The sequence below is a fragment of the Fundulus heteroclitus genome, unplaced genomic scaffold (genome assembly GCF_011125445.2).
Source record: "Fundulus heteroclitus isolate FHET01 unplaced genomic scaffold, MU-UCD_Fhet_4.1 scaffold_42, whole genome shotgun sequence".
Classification (NCBI taxonomy): Eukaryota; Metazoa; Chordata; class Actinopteri; order Cyprinodontiformes; family Fundulidae; genus Fundulus; species Fundulus heteroclitus.
Window position 1 is genome coordinate 2858548 of NW_023396835.1, and position 21679 is coordinate 2880226.

A 21679-nucleotide genomic window follows, 5' to 3' on the forward strand; every position below is an offset into this window, starting at 1 on the left:
GGCTGAAATGCTGCACGAGAAACCCCAGTCTGCTGCGTTTGCCAGATATGATTACTGATTGATTTAGGCCGGTGTTCTGGCCCGCAGTGAGACAGGACTGTGTTTGGCGGGGCGGGCATCTGTTTGTCATTGTGTCTCTGTGGGCGTCAGGCTCACTCTGAATGAAAGGCCTGTCTCATCGGTCTGAACGCCTCTGCAGTGCTGCAGACAAAGCTGCTGCTCAGAAGTCGAGGCCTCCTTAAATCTGATTATTTTTCCTTTTTTCCCCCCATATCTCCTTATTCTCTGTATGCAAACACCAGCAGTAGTTTACTACGTCGATCTTTTTAAAAACGTTTAATAAAACCCCGATGTGCTCTGCTGGAACTGAACCCAAAACTTCCTGTTTCACCGGCCCAGCACGTCTTTTACCGGTCAAAATATAGATTGTGCTAAATATCTCCACACAATGCTGCTACTTAATTAGCCCGAGCTAAACGCTAGTTGTTGGCAAACGGAATGGCGTAGTTGCCGTCGTTCTCGCGTCACACGTGCAAGTGTTTGTGTATACACTGCAAAAACGTATCTAAAAACAAGTAAAATGTTGTCAAAGTTAGTGTATTTATCCTTGATTTGAGCCTGTAAATAAGATTATCTGCCAATTGAATGAGTATTTTTACCCCCAAAATAAGATAGACATCCTGCACTTGAAATAAGATGATGGAGATGAATTGTTCCTATTTTAAGTGGAAAAATCTCATTCCATTGGCAAATAGTCTGATTTACTGGCTCAAATCAAGGACAAATACACTAATTTCACGAAAACTTTACTTATTTTTAGTTCTGTTTTTGCAGTGGTGCGTGTTTGTCGTAACACGAAGAGCGATTACTGAGAAACACATCCTATTAGGTGCAGACATTTACTCTCCGTGTGACAGCTAGCCCTCTGAAATGAGTTAAATAGTGTTTAAATATGGACCCTGGCTGCAGGACGCTGCTTCCCTTTTCAGGAAAGCTGCTGCTGGAAAAGCAGCCGAGCACGTAAGGAGTGAACACTGCAAAAATGGAACTAGAAATAAGTAAAATTTTCTTAAAATAAGTGTATTTGTCTTTGATTTGAGCAGGTAAATAAGATGTTCTGCCAATGGAATAAGATTTTTGCACTTAAAATAGGAACAATTCATCTCCATCATCTTATTTCAAGTGCAGGATGTCTAATTATCTTATTTTAGGGGTAGAAATACTCATTCCATTGGCAGATAATATTATTTACCTGCTCAACTCAAGGATAAATACACTAACTTTAAGAACATTTTACTTATTTTTAGATCCGTTTTTGCAGTGTAAGTAAAATTTTCTTGAAATTAATGTATTTGTCCTTGATTTGAGCAGCTAAATAAGACCATTTGCCAATGGAATGAGTATTTCTACCCCCAAAATAAAATAATTAGATATCCTGCACTTGAAATAAGATGATGGAGGAGAATTGTTCTTATTTTAAGTGCAAAAATTTTAATTCCATTGGCAAATAGTCTTATTTAGCAGCTCAAATCAAGGACAAATACACTAATTTCAAGAAAATTGTACTTACTTTTGGTTCCCTTTTTGCAGTGAAGCGGGTGATGACGAAGAGATTCACTCTTTATTTGGTGCACACACGGTTCACTGCAAAAACAGAACAAGAAATAAGTAAAATGTTCTTAAAATAATGTATTTGTTCTTGATTTGAGCAGGTAAATAAGATGATTTGCCAATGGAATAAGATTTTTGCACTTAAAATAGGAACAACTTATCTCCATCACCTTATTTCAAGTGCAGGATATCTAATTATTTTATTTTGGGGGTAAAGATACTCATTCAATTGGCAGATAATCTTACTTACCTGCTTAAATCAAGGACAAATACATTAACTTTAAGAACATTTTACTTATTTTTAGATCCGTTTTTGCAGTGTTCCTTTGGGCTTGTCGTGTCGGGAGCCATTTTGCTGCAGAGCGTGCCTAACCCCCGTCTGCTTCCTCCTCCGCCCCTCAGGGAGAACCTGGCCAGCGACATGTACCTCATCTCCCAGATGGACAGCGACCAGTACGTGCCAATCGTGACGGTGGCCAACCTGGACCACGTCAAGAAGCTCAGCACCGACGTGGAGCTGATCGTGGACATTTTACGCTGTGAGTTCCCAGCATGCATCACTCGCCTCCGTGTTTGAGCAGCGGTGCAAAAAAACAAACGGCGTGACGGCGGTTCCAGCTGAGAGCCACTCAGCCAGTAAGTGGTTCAGACTGATTTCCCAAGACGGATTATTAAAGCGCAGCCTTCAGAGTCTTACCTGCCTACGTTTGATTTAAACACGGGTTTAATTTACTGCCTCGGTTAAAGCCGTGTCTGCCTTGAAGGCTTGTTTTCATCTTTTTATCTGTGTCCTGCCGAGATCTTGAGCAGGGTAGGCCGTGAGCAGACAACTTAGAAAGCTTAATAATTTACCGTTTAATCATTTCTCTAATGAACGCCGGAGAGGTGTCGCTGCTAAAGAGTCAGAAATAAAGAGATACTGGAGCTGAAATGAATAAAATAAATAATTCAGGCTGAATCTGAGCTTTTGTTTTCGTCTCCTACATCCACAGCAGTGAGAGAAAAGAAATAAGTTACAGTATACATTGTATACATTTGTACATACATACATACAGTACACATGTATGTATGTTCAAATGTATACAATTTATATATGCACATATATACGCGTAGGTATGTATGTATGTAGGCGCATAGATATATGTATATATTTAAATATATATATATATATATATATATATATATATATATATATATATATATATATATATATATATATATATATATATATATATATATATACCACTAAGAATGTAAATAAGACATCATATGCCCATTCCTATTTCCTTTTTTGTATTTTTTGGTATTCTTTTTGATCCATTGTATATATGAAGATTCACTGTATATAACTGAATGCACCTTTTCTACTCTGCACCTTGTTGTATGAGCCGATGTGACGAGTGAATTTCTCCATTGTGAGATCAATAAATACTATCTTATCTTATCTTATTTAGAGCTTTTTGCACCCCAGGCAGAAATGGGCATAGTTTACTTTTTTTTTTTTTTTTTTTTGCCATCTAAGAAAAAACAAAAAATAACTCACTGATAAGTTAAGCAAGCAATATTATAATAAAAAAAAAGTCTTGGTTTCTGTAGGAAATACGAATTCTAAGTAAAATAAAACGTTGTCAGCGGCCAGTATGCCATGCAAACTACACAGAAAGGACTCGGGATTCAAACCGGAGACCCGTGCAGCCAGTCCAGAACCCCAGAAGGCGACGGGAGCTCCCACCTGTCTGTCTCTGCTGACACCTGTCTGTGTGCCGTCCTGCAGCTCTGCCGCTGGTCCAGGTGGACGAGAAGGGGGAGAAGGTGCGGCCCAATCAGAACCGCTGCATCGTGATCCTGCGGGAGGTCCCAGAGAGCACGCCGATAGAGGTCCGTGCCTTCACTGGTCCACACCTTGTTTCTGTTGTCTTTGTTGGACGGGCCTCGTCCAGAATAGAGCTGAGCCCTCTGTGGTATTTATGCTTTCCTCTTCTGTAGACGGCTTTATTTAAGCCTTTAAGTTACATTCTGTGCTGCGAGGCTTCGTTCTCTTTAGACGCTGATGTTATTCCTTTCCTTTTTGTTTATAAAGTGAATATTGTTAAAACCTTGACCTGTTTCTGCGTGGGGAGACGTGTTCTGGTCCTCCTCAGTGATCGATGTCCCCGCTGCTGTCTTTCCAGGAGGTGGAAGGCCTTTTCAAAGGGAACAACTTACCCAAGTTTATCAACTGTGAATTTGCCTACAACGACAACTGGTTCATCACCTTTGAGTCTGAAGCAGACGCTCAGCAGGTAACGGCTGTAGATCCGCTGCTCTGGGCTCATGAGACGCTGCTGCAGTTCATGGGGATTAGACCCCAGGTTCACTGATGGTCATTAGAAATGTCATTCATTCATTCATTGATTCATCCATTCATTCATTCATCTATTGATTCATCCATCATACCATTCATACATTCATCCATTCATCCATTCATTCATTCATCCATTCACTCATCCATCCATTCATTCATTCATTCATTCATTCATGTCATCCATCCATTCATCCATCATGTCATTTATTCATTCATCTATTGATTCATCCATCATACCATTCATCCATTCATTCATTCAGCATGTCATTCATACATCATGTCATTCATTCATCCATGTTATCCATTCATTCATTCAGCACGCCATTCATACATTCAGCACGCCATTCATACATCATGTCATGTCATTCATCCATCCATCATGTCATTCATTCATTCATCCATGTTATTCATCCATGTCATCCATTCATTCATTCAGCATGTCATTCATACATCATGTCATTCATACATCATGTCATTCATCCATGTCATCCATTCATTCATTCATTCAGCATGTCATTCATACATCATGTCATTCATCCATGTCATCCATTCATTCATTCATCCATCCATCCATCAATCGTCATTCATTCATTCATCTATTCATAATGTCATTCATTCATCCATTCATCCAACATGTCATTCATCCATCATGTCATTCATTCATTCATCCACCATGTCATGTCATTCATTCATCCATCATGTCATTCATCCATCATGTCATGTCATTCATTCATCCATCATGTCATTCATTTATCCATCCATTCATCCATCTCTCATTCATTCATTCATCTATTGATTCATCCATTCATCATTTCATCCATGGCATTCATCCATCCATTCATTGATTCATCCGCTCATCCAGCATGTCATTCATCCATCCAGCATGTAATTCATTCTTTCATTCATCCATCTATTGATTCATTCTTTCATCCATTCATATATTGATTCATTCTTTCATCCATCCATCTATTGATTCATTCTTTCATCCATCCATCTATTGATTCATCCATCCATCTATTGATTCATCCATTCATCTATTGATTCATCCATTCATCTATTGATTCATCCATTCATCCATCTATTGATTCATCTATTCATCCATTCATCATGTCAGCTGTTCATCCATCCTGCATGTAACCTTTGTCTCTTCATCCGTCCTCCTGCCTCTCTGTCTACTGTCCAAATTGAAAACAAAGTAATTTAACATTACAAAAAGCAACGGAACCTTTTAGTTCACTAGCGAGTGGATCTGATTCAGATCTGATTCACATCAGATTCAGATCTGATTTAGATCTGAATCAGTCCCTGAATCTATCAGGATGCCTTCTACCATCATTTTCTTTCTCCGCAGGCATATCAGTATCTTCGTGAAGAAGTGAAGACTTTCCAAGGGAAGCCGATTAAGGTATTTACTGCTTATAAGCTGTTATTACCCACAATCCCACTGTTTTTACCAATTAATGTTTTTGATTGTGGAACTGGGAGCCAGTCACTTCTGTGGGACTTGGTGTCCAGACAAAATGTTTTCTTCTAGTCTGAAATGATGCATAGATATCAGAGTTGGTAAATAATTGGTCTCAAATCTGCAACCGGATTGTTTACCTTCTCTAAACTCTGGAATAGAGGAAATTAATAAGCAGGTTCTTCTTTGCTGCTCTCAGGTAGATATATTTATTTAGAAATACATTCCTCCTCCTGACGAAGCAGCGTCCCCACCGACTTTTTAAATTACTAACATCTGATTTAGATTAGATTATACTTTATTGTCCCCGTAGGGGGAATTTGTCATGGACTACATGGGCCTAAAAAGATAATATTACATAAAAACTGCCACCATAAAATACGAATAGATCCTCATCGACTTTCCATGCAGCGTGTTTGCAGCAGAGTAAACATTCATATTTAATAACTAGTGATGCTGTCAGGAGATAAAAGTGTTGCGTAATCACAGCTTCACTTTCACATTGAAACGGTCCGTTATGCTGCGTTTGGGCGCCCTAAACCCGGCTCCTCTACACGCAACAATTGCTTTGATTTAAATGAATCAACGCACAGGTAGACACCCGACGGGCTGAGACTCACCGACTGGAAAAGCAGGAGTCGTCATGGGAGTTATTAGATTTACAAACATTCAGTAATGACCCCATAAAAGAGGTCAAAGAAGCTAAATGTAACTTCTTAAACCAACTGATGGGATGGAGAAAATAGAAGAAATTATGTAAAAATACTTAATATAAAATACTAAATCTTAGTTAAACACATGAAAAAACTACTGGAACTAAAGAAAGGTGGTCCAGTTATCCCCTCCATGTGCGTCTCTGAGTCCGAGAAGATCACAGAAGATGAGGAACTGGTAAAAGAAACAAAAATTAGTCATGATCACAAACCAAGGGTGGAAACGGGGTTAATAAAATACTGGTGAACAAATGTTGGTGTTTAAAAATACTAAAAATGTATTTAAACCGATCTTTACGCTTTTATTTCAATCTACGGTGTGACATTAGAAATAAATGACGTTGCCTGAGAGTTGCTGACTTTCCCGTGGCTCAACCTGCACACCAACAATTAAGTGGTTATTGATCTAGAAAGGTCGACTTTCTTTGAGCTTCATTTTCTGATATCATGAAAAACAATTTATTTCGTGTCAGTGTTTCGTTTTTCAAAATAACGTTAAATTGTGCAGAATTTATGTTAAACAACTTCTTGTAGTTCTCGAGGAAAATGATCCCTGAACTGAAAACAAACCAGTTTAATCCATTTTGAGCTCTTGATTCAATGCAGTCACCTAAAAATGTAATATATTAGTCCTTTAAGATAAATTAAGGTTCAGATAGTTGGGGCTGGGCGATAATTCAACAATATGTATATTAATCGATAGACGGTTGTAGTCGTTACTTCCTCCCAACCAATCACAACCCAGATCCAGGAAACGAGCTCCCCCCCTTCAGTTCCGTTTTTTTTATTTTTGTTTTTTTTTAAACTTGCAGTTTTGGTAAAAACGTTGTTAGAACAAGGGTTTGAATCCAGTGTTTTTAATTATAGGTAATTAAGCAGCAGCATAAAATGGCCACAGCTGCACTTAAATATATATATTTAGAATGTTTTGATAATTATATCAATTAATATCATTTTGATTTTATCGATGTTCCATATTGTCCAGCCCTAGATACAGTCAGTCCAACTCATTACCTTTTTAAATCCAGTTTAATTCTAACCGTTTTCTATTAATCCAGCCGAACCTCCTCCGAGTTCATCCGACGTGGTTTTCTGTTGTTAAAATGATCTAAATGTAATGCTAAAATGTTAAAATAAACGTTAGAGAAGGACTGACTGCGAAAGGACACTAAGCTCAGAAGTAGGTTCAGCCACGGAGTCATAGGGTGTGAACAAAAGACAAACAAAAAGGAATTATGGGTAAGAGTCGTATATTCAATACTCTCAAGGTAGACTTATCATTTGCATATATATTAACCAGCTATATAAAAATAATAATAATAATATAATAATTTATATGTACATAAATGGATATATTTAAATTGTTTATACACACATAAATGAAAAAAATATGCAATAGGAATTAGGGCTGAACGATTTTGTAAAATCTAATAGCGATTTTATTTTATTTTTTCTTAATATTGTGATTTAATGGGATTATTATTATTATTTATTTTTTTCCCAGTTTAATTTATCGTGTGTTTCAAAATATATACAAACAACAAATCTGTTTGTTTCCTCACCATGTGGATTAGTTGCTAAAAGACGCACAGCATCTAAACTCGGAGCAGAAATGATTGCGTTCTGCCTACAATATATTTCAATCAAAATTGCAATTTTGACTTTTCTCCGCATTAACCACAAGCAACAAAAATGGCCTCTAAATAAAGATGTTTGTAAACAAGGACTATTTTAAATATGAACTTTTAATGTTTCTATTGATCAGAATATTATTCAAGAGAACAGCTTTTAATTTAATTAGACATCAATCCTTGTAGAAGATAAAGTGAAACCAACAAGCAAGTCTGTGTATTAAACTGATTGACCTGTACTTAATGCTTTGTATGATTATATAAACTCTAAAACAAGTAATAAAATTAGATTATCTCACTGCTGCAACTGTCTTCCCTTCCATGTGGAGGCAAACCCACTTTAAACATTTTACCAACATCTAAAGGACGTGTCTAATTCCCTAATTGTTACATAGCCAAAAACTGCAGACCTCTGCGATTTGGAAATTGCGTTTTTTTAAATCACGATTATATTGAAAATGCGATTAATTGTTCAGCCCTAATAGGAATAACAAATAAGGTTTCAAGGAAGACAAAAAAATATCCCAATAGGAAACTTTAAAAAAACAACAACAAAAAAACAGCAATTCTCTTCTGAGGTTTCAGTTCAGTTAAAGTTTTTTTTCTCTCTTTCAGGATTTCAGTAAATGTTTTTCCCAGTTTTCAGTTCATGTTGTCCTCTGGAAAATCGATTCAGGTGATCCGGGCTGGAACGAGACACTTTCCCACCACATTGTAGCGGTGTTTAGATGATCAGAAGATGGTTGGGAGAATGTCCACCAGGTTATGGGTCGTTACCGGGTGGCAAAAGGCTAGAGTGATCTAATATGGAGGCAGCCATAGAGTTACCTGTGCGGTGGTTCAGGATTCAGGCGGTTTGGTCAAAGCTAACAAGACGCTACAGCGAGGAGCAGCTCAGGCTGCAGCAGCCATGGAGCCATCCAGACGTGTCCAGGACAACAGGAAGTGATTCTCTATGTGAGGCGGGTTACACCAATCTAATAATGTTTTCTCCCCCCCCCCAGGCCAGGATAAAGGCGAAGGCCATCGCCATCAACACTTTCATGCCAAAGAACGGTTACCGGCCAGTAGAGGTGAACCCATACGCCCAGCAGCAGCGCTACACGTCCTACTACATCCCCCCCGTCTACAGCCCGCAGCAGCAGTTCCCTCTCTACAGCCTCATCACGCCGCAGGCCTGGTCCACCACGCACAGCTTCATCGACCCGGGGCTGGTACGGGCCGCGACACACCGGGGGGGCAGGGGGGGACACGGGTTTACAGTCATTGGCCACAGTGACCAGGATGCTGTTTTTATTGGAGCAACAAAACAACATCCTGGAGGGGTAGGGCTGGGCGATATGGATTAAAAAATAAATCTCAGATTTTATCATACTAAATCCGATTAATCGATTTTTTTTTTCCTCCTTTTTGTTTCATAAAAAGAAATTATTTTAAAACCTTGCTTTTTATGTCTAGCATTTCGTCAGAGAGTTGACCTGAATTCAAAGTGAAACTAAAAACAAGCTGTGAAACATGCTTGCAAAACAAGATGGCAGCCGTGCCATAATAAACAATGAAAATATAACAAAACATTTGCTGCTAGTGGTATTACACATTAAGCTAAGAACAGGCTTCACTGCACTTGTGAACTTCAACCTAAGTAAAAAAAAAAGTAAATAAGTAAATGAAGTACCTCGTATTATGGTAAAAATATTTTGACAATATATTTGCCTAAACATATATTCAGCATCACATGCTGTTCTCTTCATGGAAACCCAATGAGTGTATTGGCAAAATAAAATCCAGATTTTCCAAAAATGAAATCCTAAAGAATTGTAAATTCAAATTAATCGATTAAATCGATTTATCGCCCAGCCCTACCTGGAGGGGGGGGGGAACCTGGCAAAGAAAGACGATTTTCTGAAGTCTTTCCAACGAAAGTGAGGAAGTCGGTGCTGCATTGGCCTCTAGGATCACTTCCTGGTTTAATAACCGCCTGCACTGCAAAAATGGAACTAGAAATAAGTAAAATGTTCTTAAAATCGGTGTATTTGTCCTTGATTTGAGCAGGTAAATAAAATGATTTGCCAATGGAATAAGATTTTTGCACTTAAAATAGGAACAATTCATCTCCATCATCTTATATCAAATGCAGGATGTCTAATTATCTTATTTTAAGGGGTCAAAATACTCATTCCATTGGCAGATAATCTTATTTACCTGCTCAAATCAAGGATAAATACACTAACTTTAAGAACATTTTACTTATTTTTAGATCCGTTTTTGCAGTGTGATGCAGGAGAAATTTCCTTTTTGTGCTCTGGGGTGTTTTTAAATGTAGCCACTCAGAGTTTCCCGACCTCCAGTTCACTTCCTGTTGTTCCTGAATTTCCCAGGTCACCCACTTCCACAACAACCAGTTCCTGAACGGCTTCACCACATCGCACAGCTTCAAACCAGCAACCTCGCCGCTCTCAGTGCGACACTTCTCCCCCAGGAGCAGGTCGGTTTCTCGCTGAAGCGTCACATAAGTGTCCCACCAGCGGCTCTGTTCACCGCTCCGTTTCTCCCCCCCACAGGAACCACAGCAAGCCCCACCTGAGGCCCACGCTGCCCACGGCGGACCGCAGCGCCGGCCTCCTGGACAGCCCCAGCCTCTTCCCCAGCTTCCCCAGCGAGCGGCTCAACGGCGTCCGCAGCAGCCCGCCGGCGCGGCTCCCCTCCAGCCAGCCCAGAACCAGGTTACCCTCCACAGCGGCCTTCCCCCGCAGAGACGCCGCGGGCACCGGCCGCGTCACCGAGCCTTTAATCCCCGACTATTCGCTGGGAGTCGGCCGAGGAAGGTAAGCACGCCCCCTGGTGGGGAAACGGACGCTTGTTTTGGGTTTATTTACTCGTTTAAAGGCATACTATGCAACATTTTTCAGTTAATTAATGTGTTCCATACCGTTTTGGATGATTAAATGAGTCATTTCAGGTCGAACAAAGGTTTTCTCGGTCGCCCTGGTGGTCTGTGGGGGAAATGGAGCCCTCGGCCCGCACCCACAGGCTCAGAAGTCTCGTGCAAGACCGCGAGAGTCAGTCTTGCTTTACGGCGAGAACTCCATGTGTTTTTGCCCTGCCAAAGATAATAATAATATTAATAATAATAATAATAATAATAATAATAATAATAATAATAATAATAATAATAATAATAATAATAATAAAAACTCGATATGCTTGCATGTTTATTTGACGTTAACACGCGGTTCTTTGTTGTTGCTTTCGCGCGTGCAAACATGCAAGCAACAACAAAGAACCGCGTGTTAACGTCAAATAAACATGCAAGCATATCGAGTTTTTATTATTATTATTATCTTTTTTTTTTTGAATGTTGCAGATACTATATGCACGCGCGAAAGCAACAACAAAGAACCGCGTGTTGACGTCAAATAAACATGCAAGCATATCGAGTTTTTATTATTATTATTATTATTATTATTAATATTATTATTATCTTTTTTTTTTTTTTTGAATATAGCTTTTTTGAATATATATAGATAGCGCTGCAGGAAACCCTTATGTTCATACCTTCACTGTGTCAGTCATTGTTTTTTCCACTTTTCGTTGCGTTCGCCTGTCTGCTAAGCTCAAAACAACCGCGCCTGGCTTGACGGAGAAACCAGAACAGCTGAGCATCTTTACGACAGTGCACTTTTACTTTCGCCCTCTGGGGGGATCCTCGCTGGAAAATCAACCCCGGTTGCATAGTATACCTTTAAAAACAATCCTAACAGCTGATGTGTTTCATCAGTAATGAGAACATTTTCATCGGCTCTGACCGTCTCAGATGTTTGTAAATTCAGATGTTCTCTTTCTTAAAGGAAAAATCTTTCTGCTTCTAGGAAAAAGAGGGATGAAAAGTTTACAGTAAGTAACCCACCCCCCCCGCCTCCTCCTCCCGCCGTCACCAGACAGGCCGCCGCACGTCGCCGGCCCCGCCGCCGTCTGCCTCTTTCTCAGTTCTGTCGTTTGTCTCCGTGCAGAGAGCGACGCCCCAGTCGCCGCCGCCGCCTCCCAAGCCTCCGTCTCCCAGCTTCGAGCTCGGCCTCTCCAGCTTCCCCCCGCTGCCGGGGGCCGCCGGCCAGCTCAAGACGGACGAGGCCTTCGACAGCCGGCTGGCGAGCAGCGTGGTCGCCGGCGCCACAAAGGAGCGGGTAATGGCGGCAGCCATCTTGTTTTCTGTGGGCTTCTTTTCTGGGTTTCTGTGACGTGTGGCGGCGCTCCGTGTCTCCAGCCGTCGTTCTCACGGCGTTTAAACGCCGCGGGTCGTGAGAACGGCGGCGTTTTAACGCGTCTGAGCTCCGACTTTTAAATGAGCAAATTCTGCAGGCAGTAAAGTCTCAGAAACCTTTGAAACGTCTGGATGAGTGTTGACAGGAAACATGAGGATAGAAGAATATAAGTATTAGCAGACGCTACAGGCAGGCCAGCTCCTTCCTTCCTTCCTTCCTACTATCTTTCCTGTCCTCGCATCCTTCCTTGTATCTTTTCTTTGACTTTGCTTCCTTCCATCCTTGTATCTTTCCTGTGTGTCCTCGCATCCTTCCTTGTATCTTTCCTGTGTGTCCTTGCTTCCTTCCTTCCTTGTATCTTTCCTGTGTGTCCTTGCTCCCTTCCTTCCTTGTATCTTTCCTGTGTGTCCTTGCTTCCTTCCTTCCTTGTATCTTTCCTGTGTGTCCTTGCTTCCTTCCTTCCTTGTATCTTTCCTCTGTCTTCGCTTCCTTCCTTGTATCTTTCCTCTGTCCTTGCTTCCTTCCCTGTGTCCTCACCTTCTTGTATCCTTGTATCTTTCCTGTGTCCTCGCTTCCTTCCTTCCTTGTATCTTTCTTCTGTCCTCGCTTCCTTCCTTCCTTGTATCTTTCCTCTGTCCTCGCTTCCTTCCTTCCTTGTATCTTTCTTTGTCCTCGCTTCCTTCCTTCCTTGTATCTTTCCTCTGTCCTTGCTTCCTTCCCTGTGTCCTCACCTTCTTGTATCCTTGTATCTTTCCTGTGTCCTCGCATTCTTCCTTCCTTGTATCTTTCCTATGTCTTCCTTCTTTCCTTGTATCTTTCTTCTGTCCTCGCTTCCTTCCATCCCGGTATCTTTCCTCTGTCCTCACTTGCTTCCTTCCTTGTATCTTTCCTATGTCCTCGTTTGCTTCCTTGTATCTTTCCTCTGTCCTCGCTTCCTTCCTTCCTTGTATCTTTCCTCTGTCCTCTCTTGCTTCCTTGTATCTTTCCTCTGTCCTCGCTTGCTTCCTTGTATCTTTCCTCTGTCCTCGCTTGCTTCCCTGTGTCCTCGCCTCCTTGTATCCTTGTATCTTTCCTCTGTGTCCTCGCTTCCTTCCTTCCTTGTATCTTTCCTATGTCCTCGCTTGCTTCCTTCCTTGTATCTTTCCTTTGTCTTCCTTCCTTCCTTGTATCTTTCCTCAGTATCCTTTCTTTCCTTCTCCCAACCTTTCGTCGTTTCCTCTCTGAACCCTTCCTTGCCTCCTTGCCTCCTGCCCTCCTTGTGTTTCCAGGATATTTAAATTTTTCTGTAGAAACCATAAATTCCCAGAATGCTTTGGTGCATCTCTGATGTTTTACGTGCCGACGGTGCAGGAACCTCGTTTCCCGTCTTTCTCTGTGGACGTCTTCAGGAAGTGATCTGCGTCCTCTTGTCCTCTCAGAATGTAAACGCAGACTCCAGCAGCGGCGCCCTCCCTCCAGCCGGTCCCAAAGAGCCTCTGCGGTCCCCCGCCTCCCCGCTGCCGCCGAGCTTCCAGCCCCCACCCACGACCCCGGCCGCTCCCTCGGCCTCCACGTCGACCTCAGCTCCCGGCGCCCCGCTAAGCCCCGCCCCCTCGGCCTCACTGTAAGAACCACGGCGACCGGCCAGAGTCTGAAGTCCAGATTTGATCCGCCCTCTGCTGAGGTCTCATTTCTCTTTTCCTATTTGTTCCTCCAGGGAGGTGAAGGTGACGGAGGTGAAGCCGAAGGAGGCGCAGCCATCGGTGGAGCGCGTCTCCGGCACTCTGTCCACCGCGAGCAAATCGGTGCAGGTCAACGGAGCCGCCACGGTCAGTTTGAGGCTCCGCTGCCCTTTGCTAGCCCTCATGAAGACGCTAACATGTCCAACCTTTATAGGCTAGCTAAAGCCCTTCTAATGAGCGCTAGTCTGATTTAACCACTGAGCTATATTATACACTGGAGTGCTGATTTAGCCGAAAAACTGAAGTCACTGGCCGCCATCTTGCTACTCCCTACTCTTTTCTTGCTGTGTGAAAACGTTTATAGATAATTCTACAGTCAGTGGATGTACTAACACTATCAACTACTAGGAAATTAGGTGCTGAAATATTTTACATGTATATATATGTATATATATATATATATATGTATATATATATATATGTGTATATATATGTATATATATATATATATATATGTATATATATATGTATATATATATATATGTGTATATATATATGTATATATATATATGTATATATATATATGTGTATATATATGTATATATATGTATATATGTATATATATATGTATGTATATATGTATATATGTATATGTATATATATATGTATATGTATATATATGTATATATATGTATATATATGTATATATATATATATGTATGTATATGTATATATATGTATATGTATATATATGTATATATATATATATATATGTATGTATATGTATATATATGTATATGTATGTATATGTATATATATATGTATATATATATATATGTATATATATATATGTATATATATATATATATATATATGTAAATATATGTTTTTGTATATTGTTGTTTATATATTTATAAATGTTATATATGTATATTTAAATGAATAAAATGCTAAATATTTCAGCATATGACTTTCTCAGTACTTGATAGTTTTAGAACATAACATCAAAGTATATGGCAGTTGACATTTTAAAAGTTTTAAGCCCCCCTGAACATGACAGGGTTGCTGCGGATCCTTAAAAAGTCTTAAAAGGCATTGAATTCTGTAATATAAAACTAAGGCCTTAATTGGCATTAAAATGTCTTAAATCAGTCTTTCTTAGGTCTTAAAATTGTTACTGGGTCATAAATAGGATTTTATGTTTGTAATGCTTACCAAACAGTAAAATAATTGATATAATTATGTTTTTTTTTAATTTACCGAACAGCTCAGTGTAACCATTATTGGTTCCGTCCCGATAGTGGAACCAATAAAAACTGTTGCGGCCGGACCATAGCTGTGAAAAAGAGTTGGCACTGATTTATAGTTTATTTTAGTAGGGAACAAAACAAAGTTTGTGAATTCAGTTCAGTAGTTGTTAAAAATATATCTGTAATTTGTGTGTTTTTTAGCTTTCTTCCTATATGGAATGTTTTTCAAAATCTTTAACATGTCTACTGAGCCAGAAAGTAATGGTTTATGTTAAAATAAACATTTGGGTAAAGTTGTCGCAAGCAGGTTTATCTTGTTTATCGTGAAGTTGGTCTTAACTTTTTATTTCAAGTGGCATTAAAAAGTCTTAAAAAGTCTTCAATTTAACTTGCCTTGTGCTGTAGGAACCCTGCATGAGAAAATCCTCGTTATTCGATGCTGTAGCGCACATATTCCCTAGTTACTGGAGGAAATAGGGAGTACCAATATGGCGGCTGGTGGCTTCACAGCGACTCGTTCTAACAGCGGGCGATTAGCACTCCAGTGTATAATATAGATCAGTGGATTTAACGCCATGTTTGGTCCAGATGTGTCAGAATATTTTCACAGCTGCTGATTTTTTTTTTTTTTTTTCACCCCCCACCCCGACAGGAGCTGAGGAAGCCCTCCTACGCTGAGATCTGCCAGCGAGCGAAGGACGTCCCCACGTCGCTGCATTCCCCCAAGGAAGCCAAGCCAAGCTGCACTGCCCCCGCAGGCGAGGAGAGGAAGTGCACCGACGCCTCCACCCCGTCGGGCGAGCACAAAACCCGAGAGACTTACCACCCCTCCTCCAAAGCCGGCCCCGCCTCCGTCGCCCAGGGCAGGCCCCCGAAGGAGGGTCGGAGGCCGGCGGGGCGCTGGGCCTCCCCGCCCCCCCCACACCCAGGGAAACCCTCCAGCAAAGACGCCCACCACACTCCACCCAAGTCCCCGCAGTAAGGCGGCCCCCCTCTCCTTCCTCCACTACGCTCCACATCCGAGTCTGAACGGCAGAGAGAGTCAGGGCTACCAAACTAATATCCCAGAGTCAGCGGTCAGCGACGAGCTTAGAGGACGCCTTCTTTTCTGGATCAGGGCTTGCAGACATAAAGCACTTTACTGTGCATGTAGAGCACCGTCTCCTCCTCTTCTTCTTCTTCTCTGCTTTATTTATTTAACTGTTGAAATGTTTTTTTTTTTTTTTATGTTCCCTCTTTCCTCTAAAGTCCCAAACGGACTTGGTTCTGGGAGGAGCAGCCGTGTGGGGATTCAAACAAGGCGAAGAAGCAGGGCATTGTGGGTCGTGACCCGTTTCGTTGGCGCCGTGCCTGCTTCTTAAACACGAGTCCTGGTGTTTGGCCGTCATCCCGTCTATTTTCCTGACTATTTACACTAACTTGTTCCTCCGCTCCGTCTGCTGATTTTTTTTATTTTAATTTTTTTCTTGGCGCAGTTACTGATCATTACCACTGGGTGTCACCCTGGCTGCTGCTTCCCGGCGCCGTTTCTCCTTCTCCCTGACTCTGCGGAGGAATGTCTGCCGTCTCTTCTTCAGGGGAAACCAGGAACCGTCTGCTGGGAAGCGCCTGGAAGCCTTTTCCTGTTTATATTCTGTTAGCCGGATCAGATCCGGATGGTTTCAGTCCGACACTGAAACTGAAGGACGGGAGCAACACTAGCTACCATGTTTGCAGACGCTGACGTAAAAGCAGCGCGGCGGCGGCGGCACACGGGTCCCTGGAGTCGTTGATCACCAGGTCTCCACCAATAGATCCTTTACTTGCTCGATGACACGAGGAGGGCAGGAGGGAGTTTGGTCTTGTTGGTTCTCCTGGAGGGGATTTTTTTTTTTTTTTTTTTTTTTTAAGCGGTTTCTCGTTGCTCTGATGACTTTGTTTGGATAATTACAGTTTTTTTTTTTTGTTGTTGTTGTTGTTGTTGAAGCGATGCTGCAGAGTTTGGAGTCCCGTTTTTTTTTCTCCACGTTTGTGGCCGACGAATCCAGAAAGTGCAAAAGATGGAATAAACCTGTAATGTTTTTAATGAAAGCGGAACGGACGAAGGTGAACGATGGACTTTTCTGTTTGTTTTATGTGTCAAAGAGGCGGAAGCAGGAATCAACATCAGGATAGTCACGGAAAATTCCCCTCTGAGATAGAAAACCAGTGAAACTCCTTCCTTCCTTCCTTCCTCTGGTCGGGGTTCAGTCGTGGGATCGATTTCTTTTCTGTCCCGCCTCTTCGCTCCGGTTGTCTAGTTTTCCCAGACGGGAGCAGAGTTAAAAAACGACGGTAACTCCACCTGCTGAACGTCTGCCACCACAGAGGGAATTTCCGGTATATTTGGTCGGTGGATCGGTTTTCTGTAGCAGCCGCTCTGGCAAAATCTCATAGAAATTCAGAGTTTTTTCTTTTTCGGGAAAACAAGCGTGTGTTTGGGGGAAGTTGTTCCCTTCCTGCTCATCGGTCGTGTGCTCAGGTCGACCCTTTAAATCAGAACCACTTTGGCCCGACACGTCTGGGAAAACCGTCACCACGTCTCCATCCAGTCTTCCTGCAGCAAAAATCCCACTAAAGGAAAACCGGAGCCCGTTTGGAAAAGGGAAAACCTTTTTTTTTTTTTTTTTTTTTTTTTATGCTGCTTTTGATTTGGACTTTAAAAGAACGTAAAATACTTTATTTCCTTATTTTTTTTTTGTTCGTTTTTCATTTTTGAAGGACTGAGATGCACTTGGATGGATAATATTTTTCTTTTCTTATCAGTGGAAAATGTTGAAATGGTTTCCACATATTTATAAAGCAGTGATTCGTTTTTTTAAGAGAAGATTGGGGGGGGGGGGGGGAGTCCATGTTAAAGTCTCTGTACACATAAAATGTAAAAAAAAAAAAAAAAAAAAAAAAAATCCATCCAGTGTTTGAAAAACTTGAATTTTATTTAAACTTGAAAAATAACTTTGCCTTAACTTTTCTACAAGACAAGCATCGAGTTTTTATTTCTTTTTGGAGGACGAGAAAAATCCCCCTGGCGGTTAACGAGCTTAACGAGGTTAACGAAGCAAGGCGGCGGAAAATATTTTGTGCTTAAGTCTTACTTTAGGGAGAAAATCTGGCAGCGTTTACGTTCCTTTCCCCTCTTTTTTTGTTTCTGTAAAAATGGTGCGAAAGAAGAAGAAAAAAATGTTTCCTTGTTTTAGTTTCAGGTTTTTTTTTTTTGTTTGTTTGTTTTTTCGGGGGAAACGTTATAAACCTTGTAAATGCAACTAGTCCAAACTGTATTAAAAATGTGCACTTTCAAGTATGTGCTTTGCTTGTACAGTTGTAAATACTCAGAAAACTATAAGAGGTACCTTAAAATAATTATAAAAATATATTGATCCTTGTTAACTATAATGTCGCTGGATGTAGGATATAAAGAAAAAACAACAAAAACAAACAAAGTGTTGTGCTTTTGGAAAATAATAATTTTTTTTTTTTTATAATTAGTTTGCAGAGTTTGGTTTCTGCCGTTTCTGTTTGTTCATCATTCCTTCTCTGTTGTTGGCCCCATCTTCGCCCTCCTCCTCCTCCTCCTCTTCCTCGCCGAGCATAATTCGGAGAAACGTCTGGGTGGCGCCGCCGAGCGTCCGCTAACCGAGCCCGGCCTCTCTTCCACCGCTGATCTTTGGCGTTTGGCTTCACGTTCTCTGCTTCTCAACGTCTGAACACCAGAAGCACTACATATTTATTCTTTTTCTCACGTCGACAGGAACCACTAACGCTCCGGCGCCGACGTCATCAGGTTTAATGTAAGGGAGCGAAGCATTATGGTGCCGTCTGAATGTCGTTTGGGATAAGGAGATGAATTAAATTACTTGAATTAAAGTTACGGTTCGGATATTAATTGGCCAAATCTGTATCCCCGATCCTGTAATGATTTTTTATTTTTTTTGATGGTTTAAATGAGCCAAAAATGGACCGCTAACAACTTCTCTAAGATGTGGTTCTTGTTTTGTTGTTGTTCTTCTTTAAATCAGACATCAAAAGTCGATTAGACATCAAAAGTCGATTAGACATCAACAGTCGATTAGACATCAAAAGTCGATTAGACATCAAAAGTCGATTAGACATCAACAGTCGATTAGACATCAACAGTCGATTAGACATCAACAGTCGATTAGACATCAACAGTCGATTAGACATCAACAGTCGATTAGACATCAACAGTCGATTAGACATCAACAGTCGATTAGACATCAACAGTCGATCAGACATCGAAAGTCGATCAGACATCGAAAGTCGATCAGACATCAAAAGTCGATCAGACATCAATGTATTTTGCTTTAAAACGTCGAATGTTGGCAGCCTTGGTTCACCTGGATCTGCCGGAGTTGTTAATTTCCGGTCCTAAAACGAACGAATGAACGAACACCTCGGTTTCCCAGAAAGCAGAAAAAGGAAAAAAGCTGAAAATCTGAAGCTGGTGGAAGAGCCGCTGCTCCGGATGTCGGGGTTTAACGCCAACTCGTTCCTCCGACCCGTCCAGACTCCCGGCTGGTTGAGAGCGATGCTCCGTTGTGGACACGCCTCGGCCCAAGATCCCAAAAGCACATTTTCAGCTGGCGCCTCTGGTGGGGGGGGGGAATGAAATTATTGGATCCTATTTGCTAAATTAGATCAAATGAGGCAAAGTGGAAGACGTTTCCCACCTGTTTGTGCGAGAAAGAGTGGAAAAACATCCAACTTGTGCTTGTTGAGGTTTCATGATTCATGTACAAATGATTAACTTTCAGGCTCAACTGGAATCACTGATTTGTTGTTTTTCTGTTTATTTTGTTGTTGTTATTGGGTTTTTTTTGGGGCACATTCCTGTTAAAAGCCGTTCAGACTTTGTTAAAGAATCCCAAAACGGTCCAGAGGGACCCAGGTGGAGGAGACAAGCTGGACCTCAGCCTGGAGGGAAAGATGGACGCCGTCTGTAAATGTTTGCTTCTCCTCCTCCTCTTCCTCTTCCTCCCCGTTCTCACGGTGCCATTCTTTAGTCGGCTTCTTCTCTCTGCTCGCATATCTCGTCAGAAAAGTTGACTTTATCAAAGACGTGACGACGAGGGCGCGGCGTGGGCCTGGAACCTGGGGACTGGTTGGTCGGCTCACTGTGGTCTAACTGATTAACACTTCCTGAGCTAACGGCTGTGGACAATCGCCGACTCCCCGGCGTGTCGGGGGGGGTCCGCACACCAGACTTTTAACACGAGCGGGACGGAGGTCGCAGTACAGAGGGCTTCTTTTTGGTTGTTTCGTTGTTTTTTTTGTTTTCTGGTATGTTTTTTTGTTTTTGTTTTTTTTTTTTGTTCCTTTGAGACTGGAATCAAGCGTACATGTCGGCTCTAGATAATTTAAGTTACTCTTGTGTCATGATGTAAAACTGTCTAATTTGGAGAAAAAAAAATGTAGCTTACTGAAAAATAAAGATTTAGGCACTGTTGAAGAGCCAACGTTGTCTTTTTCTGTCTGCGGTTTGCCTGCTGAACCTGAACCTGTAACCATAGGAATGTTTTTATGGCTTTAAAAAACCCCATAGGTGTCCACTTTATACAAAATAAATCTTCTTTTGCCAGGAGAAGATCCTCCTAAATGATGGAAAATATAAAGTTTTTCTTCCACTGAGGATAGAGTGACACAAAGTAGTGAAGGGGAAGAAAAAAAGTCATAATTTATATAGTTTTACCTTTTTTCTACTGTTTTCTGCATCTAGAGCAGGGGTGTGTAAACTTCTTATTGCCTGGGCCAAAATTGTCAAGTCACAAGTATTTGAGAGTAAAAAAATGTTAAATTTTTTTATTACCCCCAAAGTTGTATTGGGATTTATTTGCCTGCTCTACAAAACATAATCATGCAATATTTTAATAAAATTAGTCAGATTTTCTGTAAGAGAGACATGCATAAATCATTAAGTCCAAAACTTAAACAGCGTTTTGCTAATTTACCTTATTAAAGGTAAATTATTTACCTTTAATAAGGTAAATAATGGTCGGCTGGTCATTTATTTAGCAAATTGTTTTGCTAGCTGGATGACCATCTTGATAGAAAAAAAAAATCTCTTTTTGTCTGTTCTCAGCATTAAAAACAGGATTTGGGTTACTGTTTATTTGAAAACACTTCTGTATTTAGCCAATATTAAATGAGTTAAAAGCATATTTTTCTATTAAATTAGAATGCAAAAGGTGTGGCAATTAAAAAGATGAATACTTGGTGTTGTACCTAACATTTTCAATTGCAGGAAGATTTTAATTTGTGATACTTTTAACTCATTTAAATTAAAAATGATCCATATGCATTACCGGCCCCTGCTGGGGGCCAAAATCATTCTTGAATTGCAGCTGTGAGCCGCACATCAGAAAATGGCTGAAGCTCTGGTTGGACGACTTTCAAGTGTTTGACTTAGCTCAGACTTGGACTAGGCCATTCTAGCACATGAAAAATCTTTGATCTAATGCATTTGGTCTGGCCTTATATCCACGGTGTCCTGCTGGAAGGTGAAACCTCCACCGGAGCCTCCTCGCTACCCAGATTCCTAACGGGGTTACAGCTCTGGACTTTGACTAGACCATTCTTTAAAATACATCTATGCCAGTGGCATCCAACTAAAGTCCTGCCAACTTTAGGTCCAACACGTCTGATTCAAATATGTTGTTGGCAGGCGTTAATTCAGCCATTTGAGTCTTCAAGTCTTCAGCTGTTTCTGACAGGT

General features: G+C 41.0%; 1 protein-coding gene across 2 annotated transcripts in view; it reads left to right on the forward strand.

Moving 5' to 3' along the window:
* The window catches only part of LOC105917586 (La ribonucleoprotein 4B), a 55597-nt gene extending 36866 nt beyond the window's left edge, over positions 1 to 18731 (forward strand). For both annotated transcript variants that reach the window (XM_036131251.1, XM_036131252.1), the window contains 12 exons: positions 2014 to 2150; positions 3386 to 3489; positions 3783 to 3893; positions 5307 to 5360; positions 8766 to 8975; positions 10140 to 10246; positions 10323 to 10586; positions 11631 to 11655; positions 11772 to 11942; positions 13439 to 13623; positions 13717 to 13828; positions 15584 to 18731. In XM_036131251.1, the coding sequence (XP_035987144.1) occupies positions 2014 to 2150; positions 3386 to 3489; positions 3783 to 3893; positions 5307 to 5360; positions 8766 to 8975; positions 10140 to 10246; positions 10323 to 10586; positions 11631 to 11655; positions 11772 to 11942; positions 13439 to 13623; positions 13717 to 13828; positions 15584 to 15913 (1810 nt within the window). In that variant the 3' untranslated portion in view covers positions 15914 to 18731. The remainder of the gene's footprint in view (positions 1 to 2013; positions 2151 to 3385; positions 3490 to 3782; positions 3894 to 5306; positions 5361 to 8765; positions 8976 to 10139; positions 10247 to 10322; positions 10587 to 11630; positions 11656 to 11771; positions 11943 to 13438; positions 13624 to 13716; positions 13829 to 15583) is intronic.
* The last annotated feature ends 2948 nt before the right edge of the window (positions 18732 to 21679 follow it).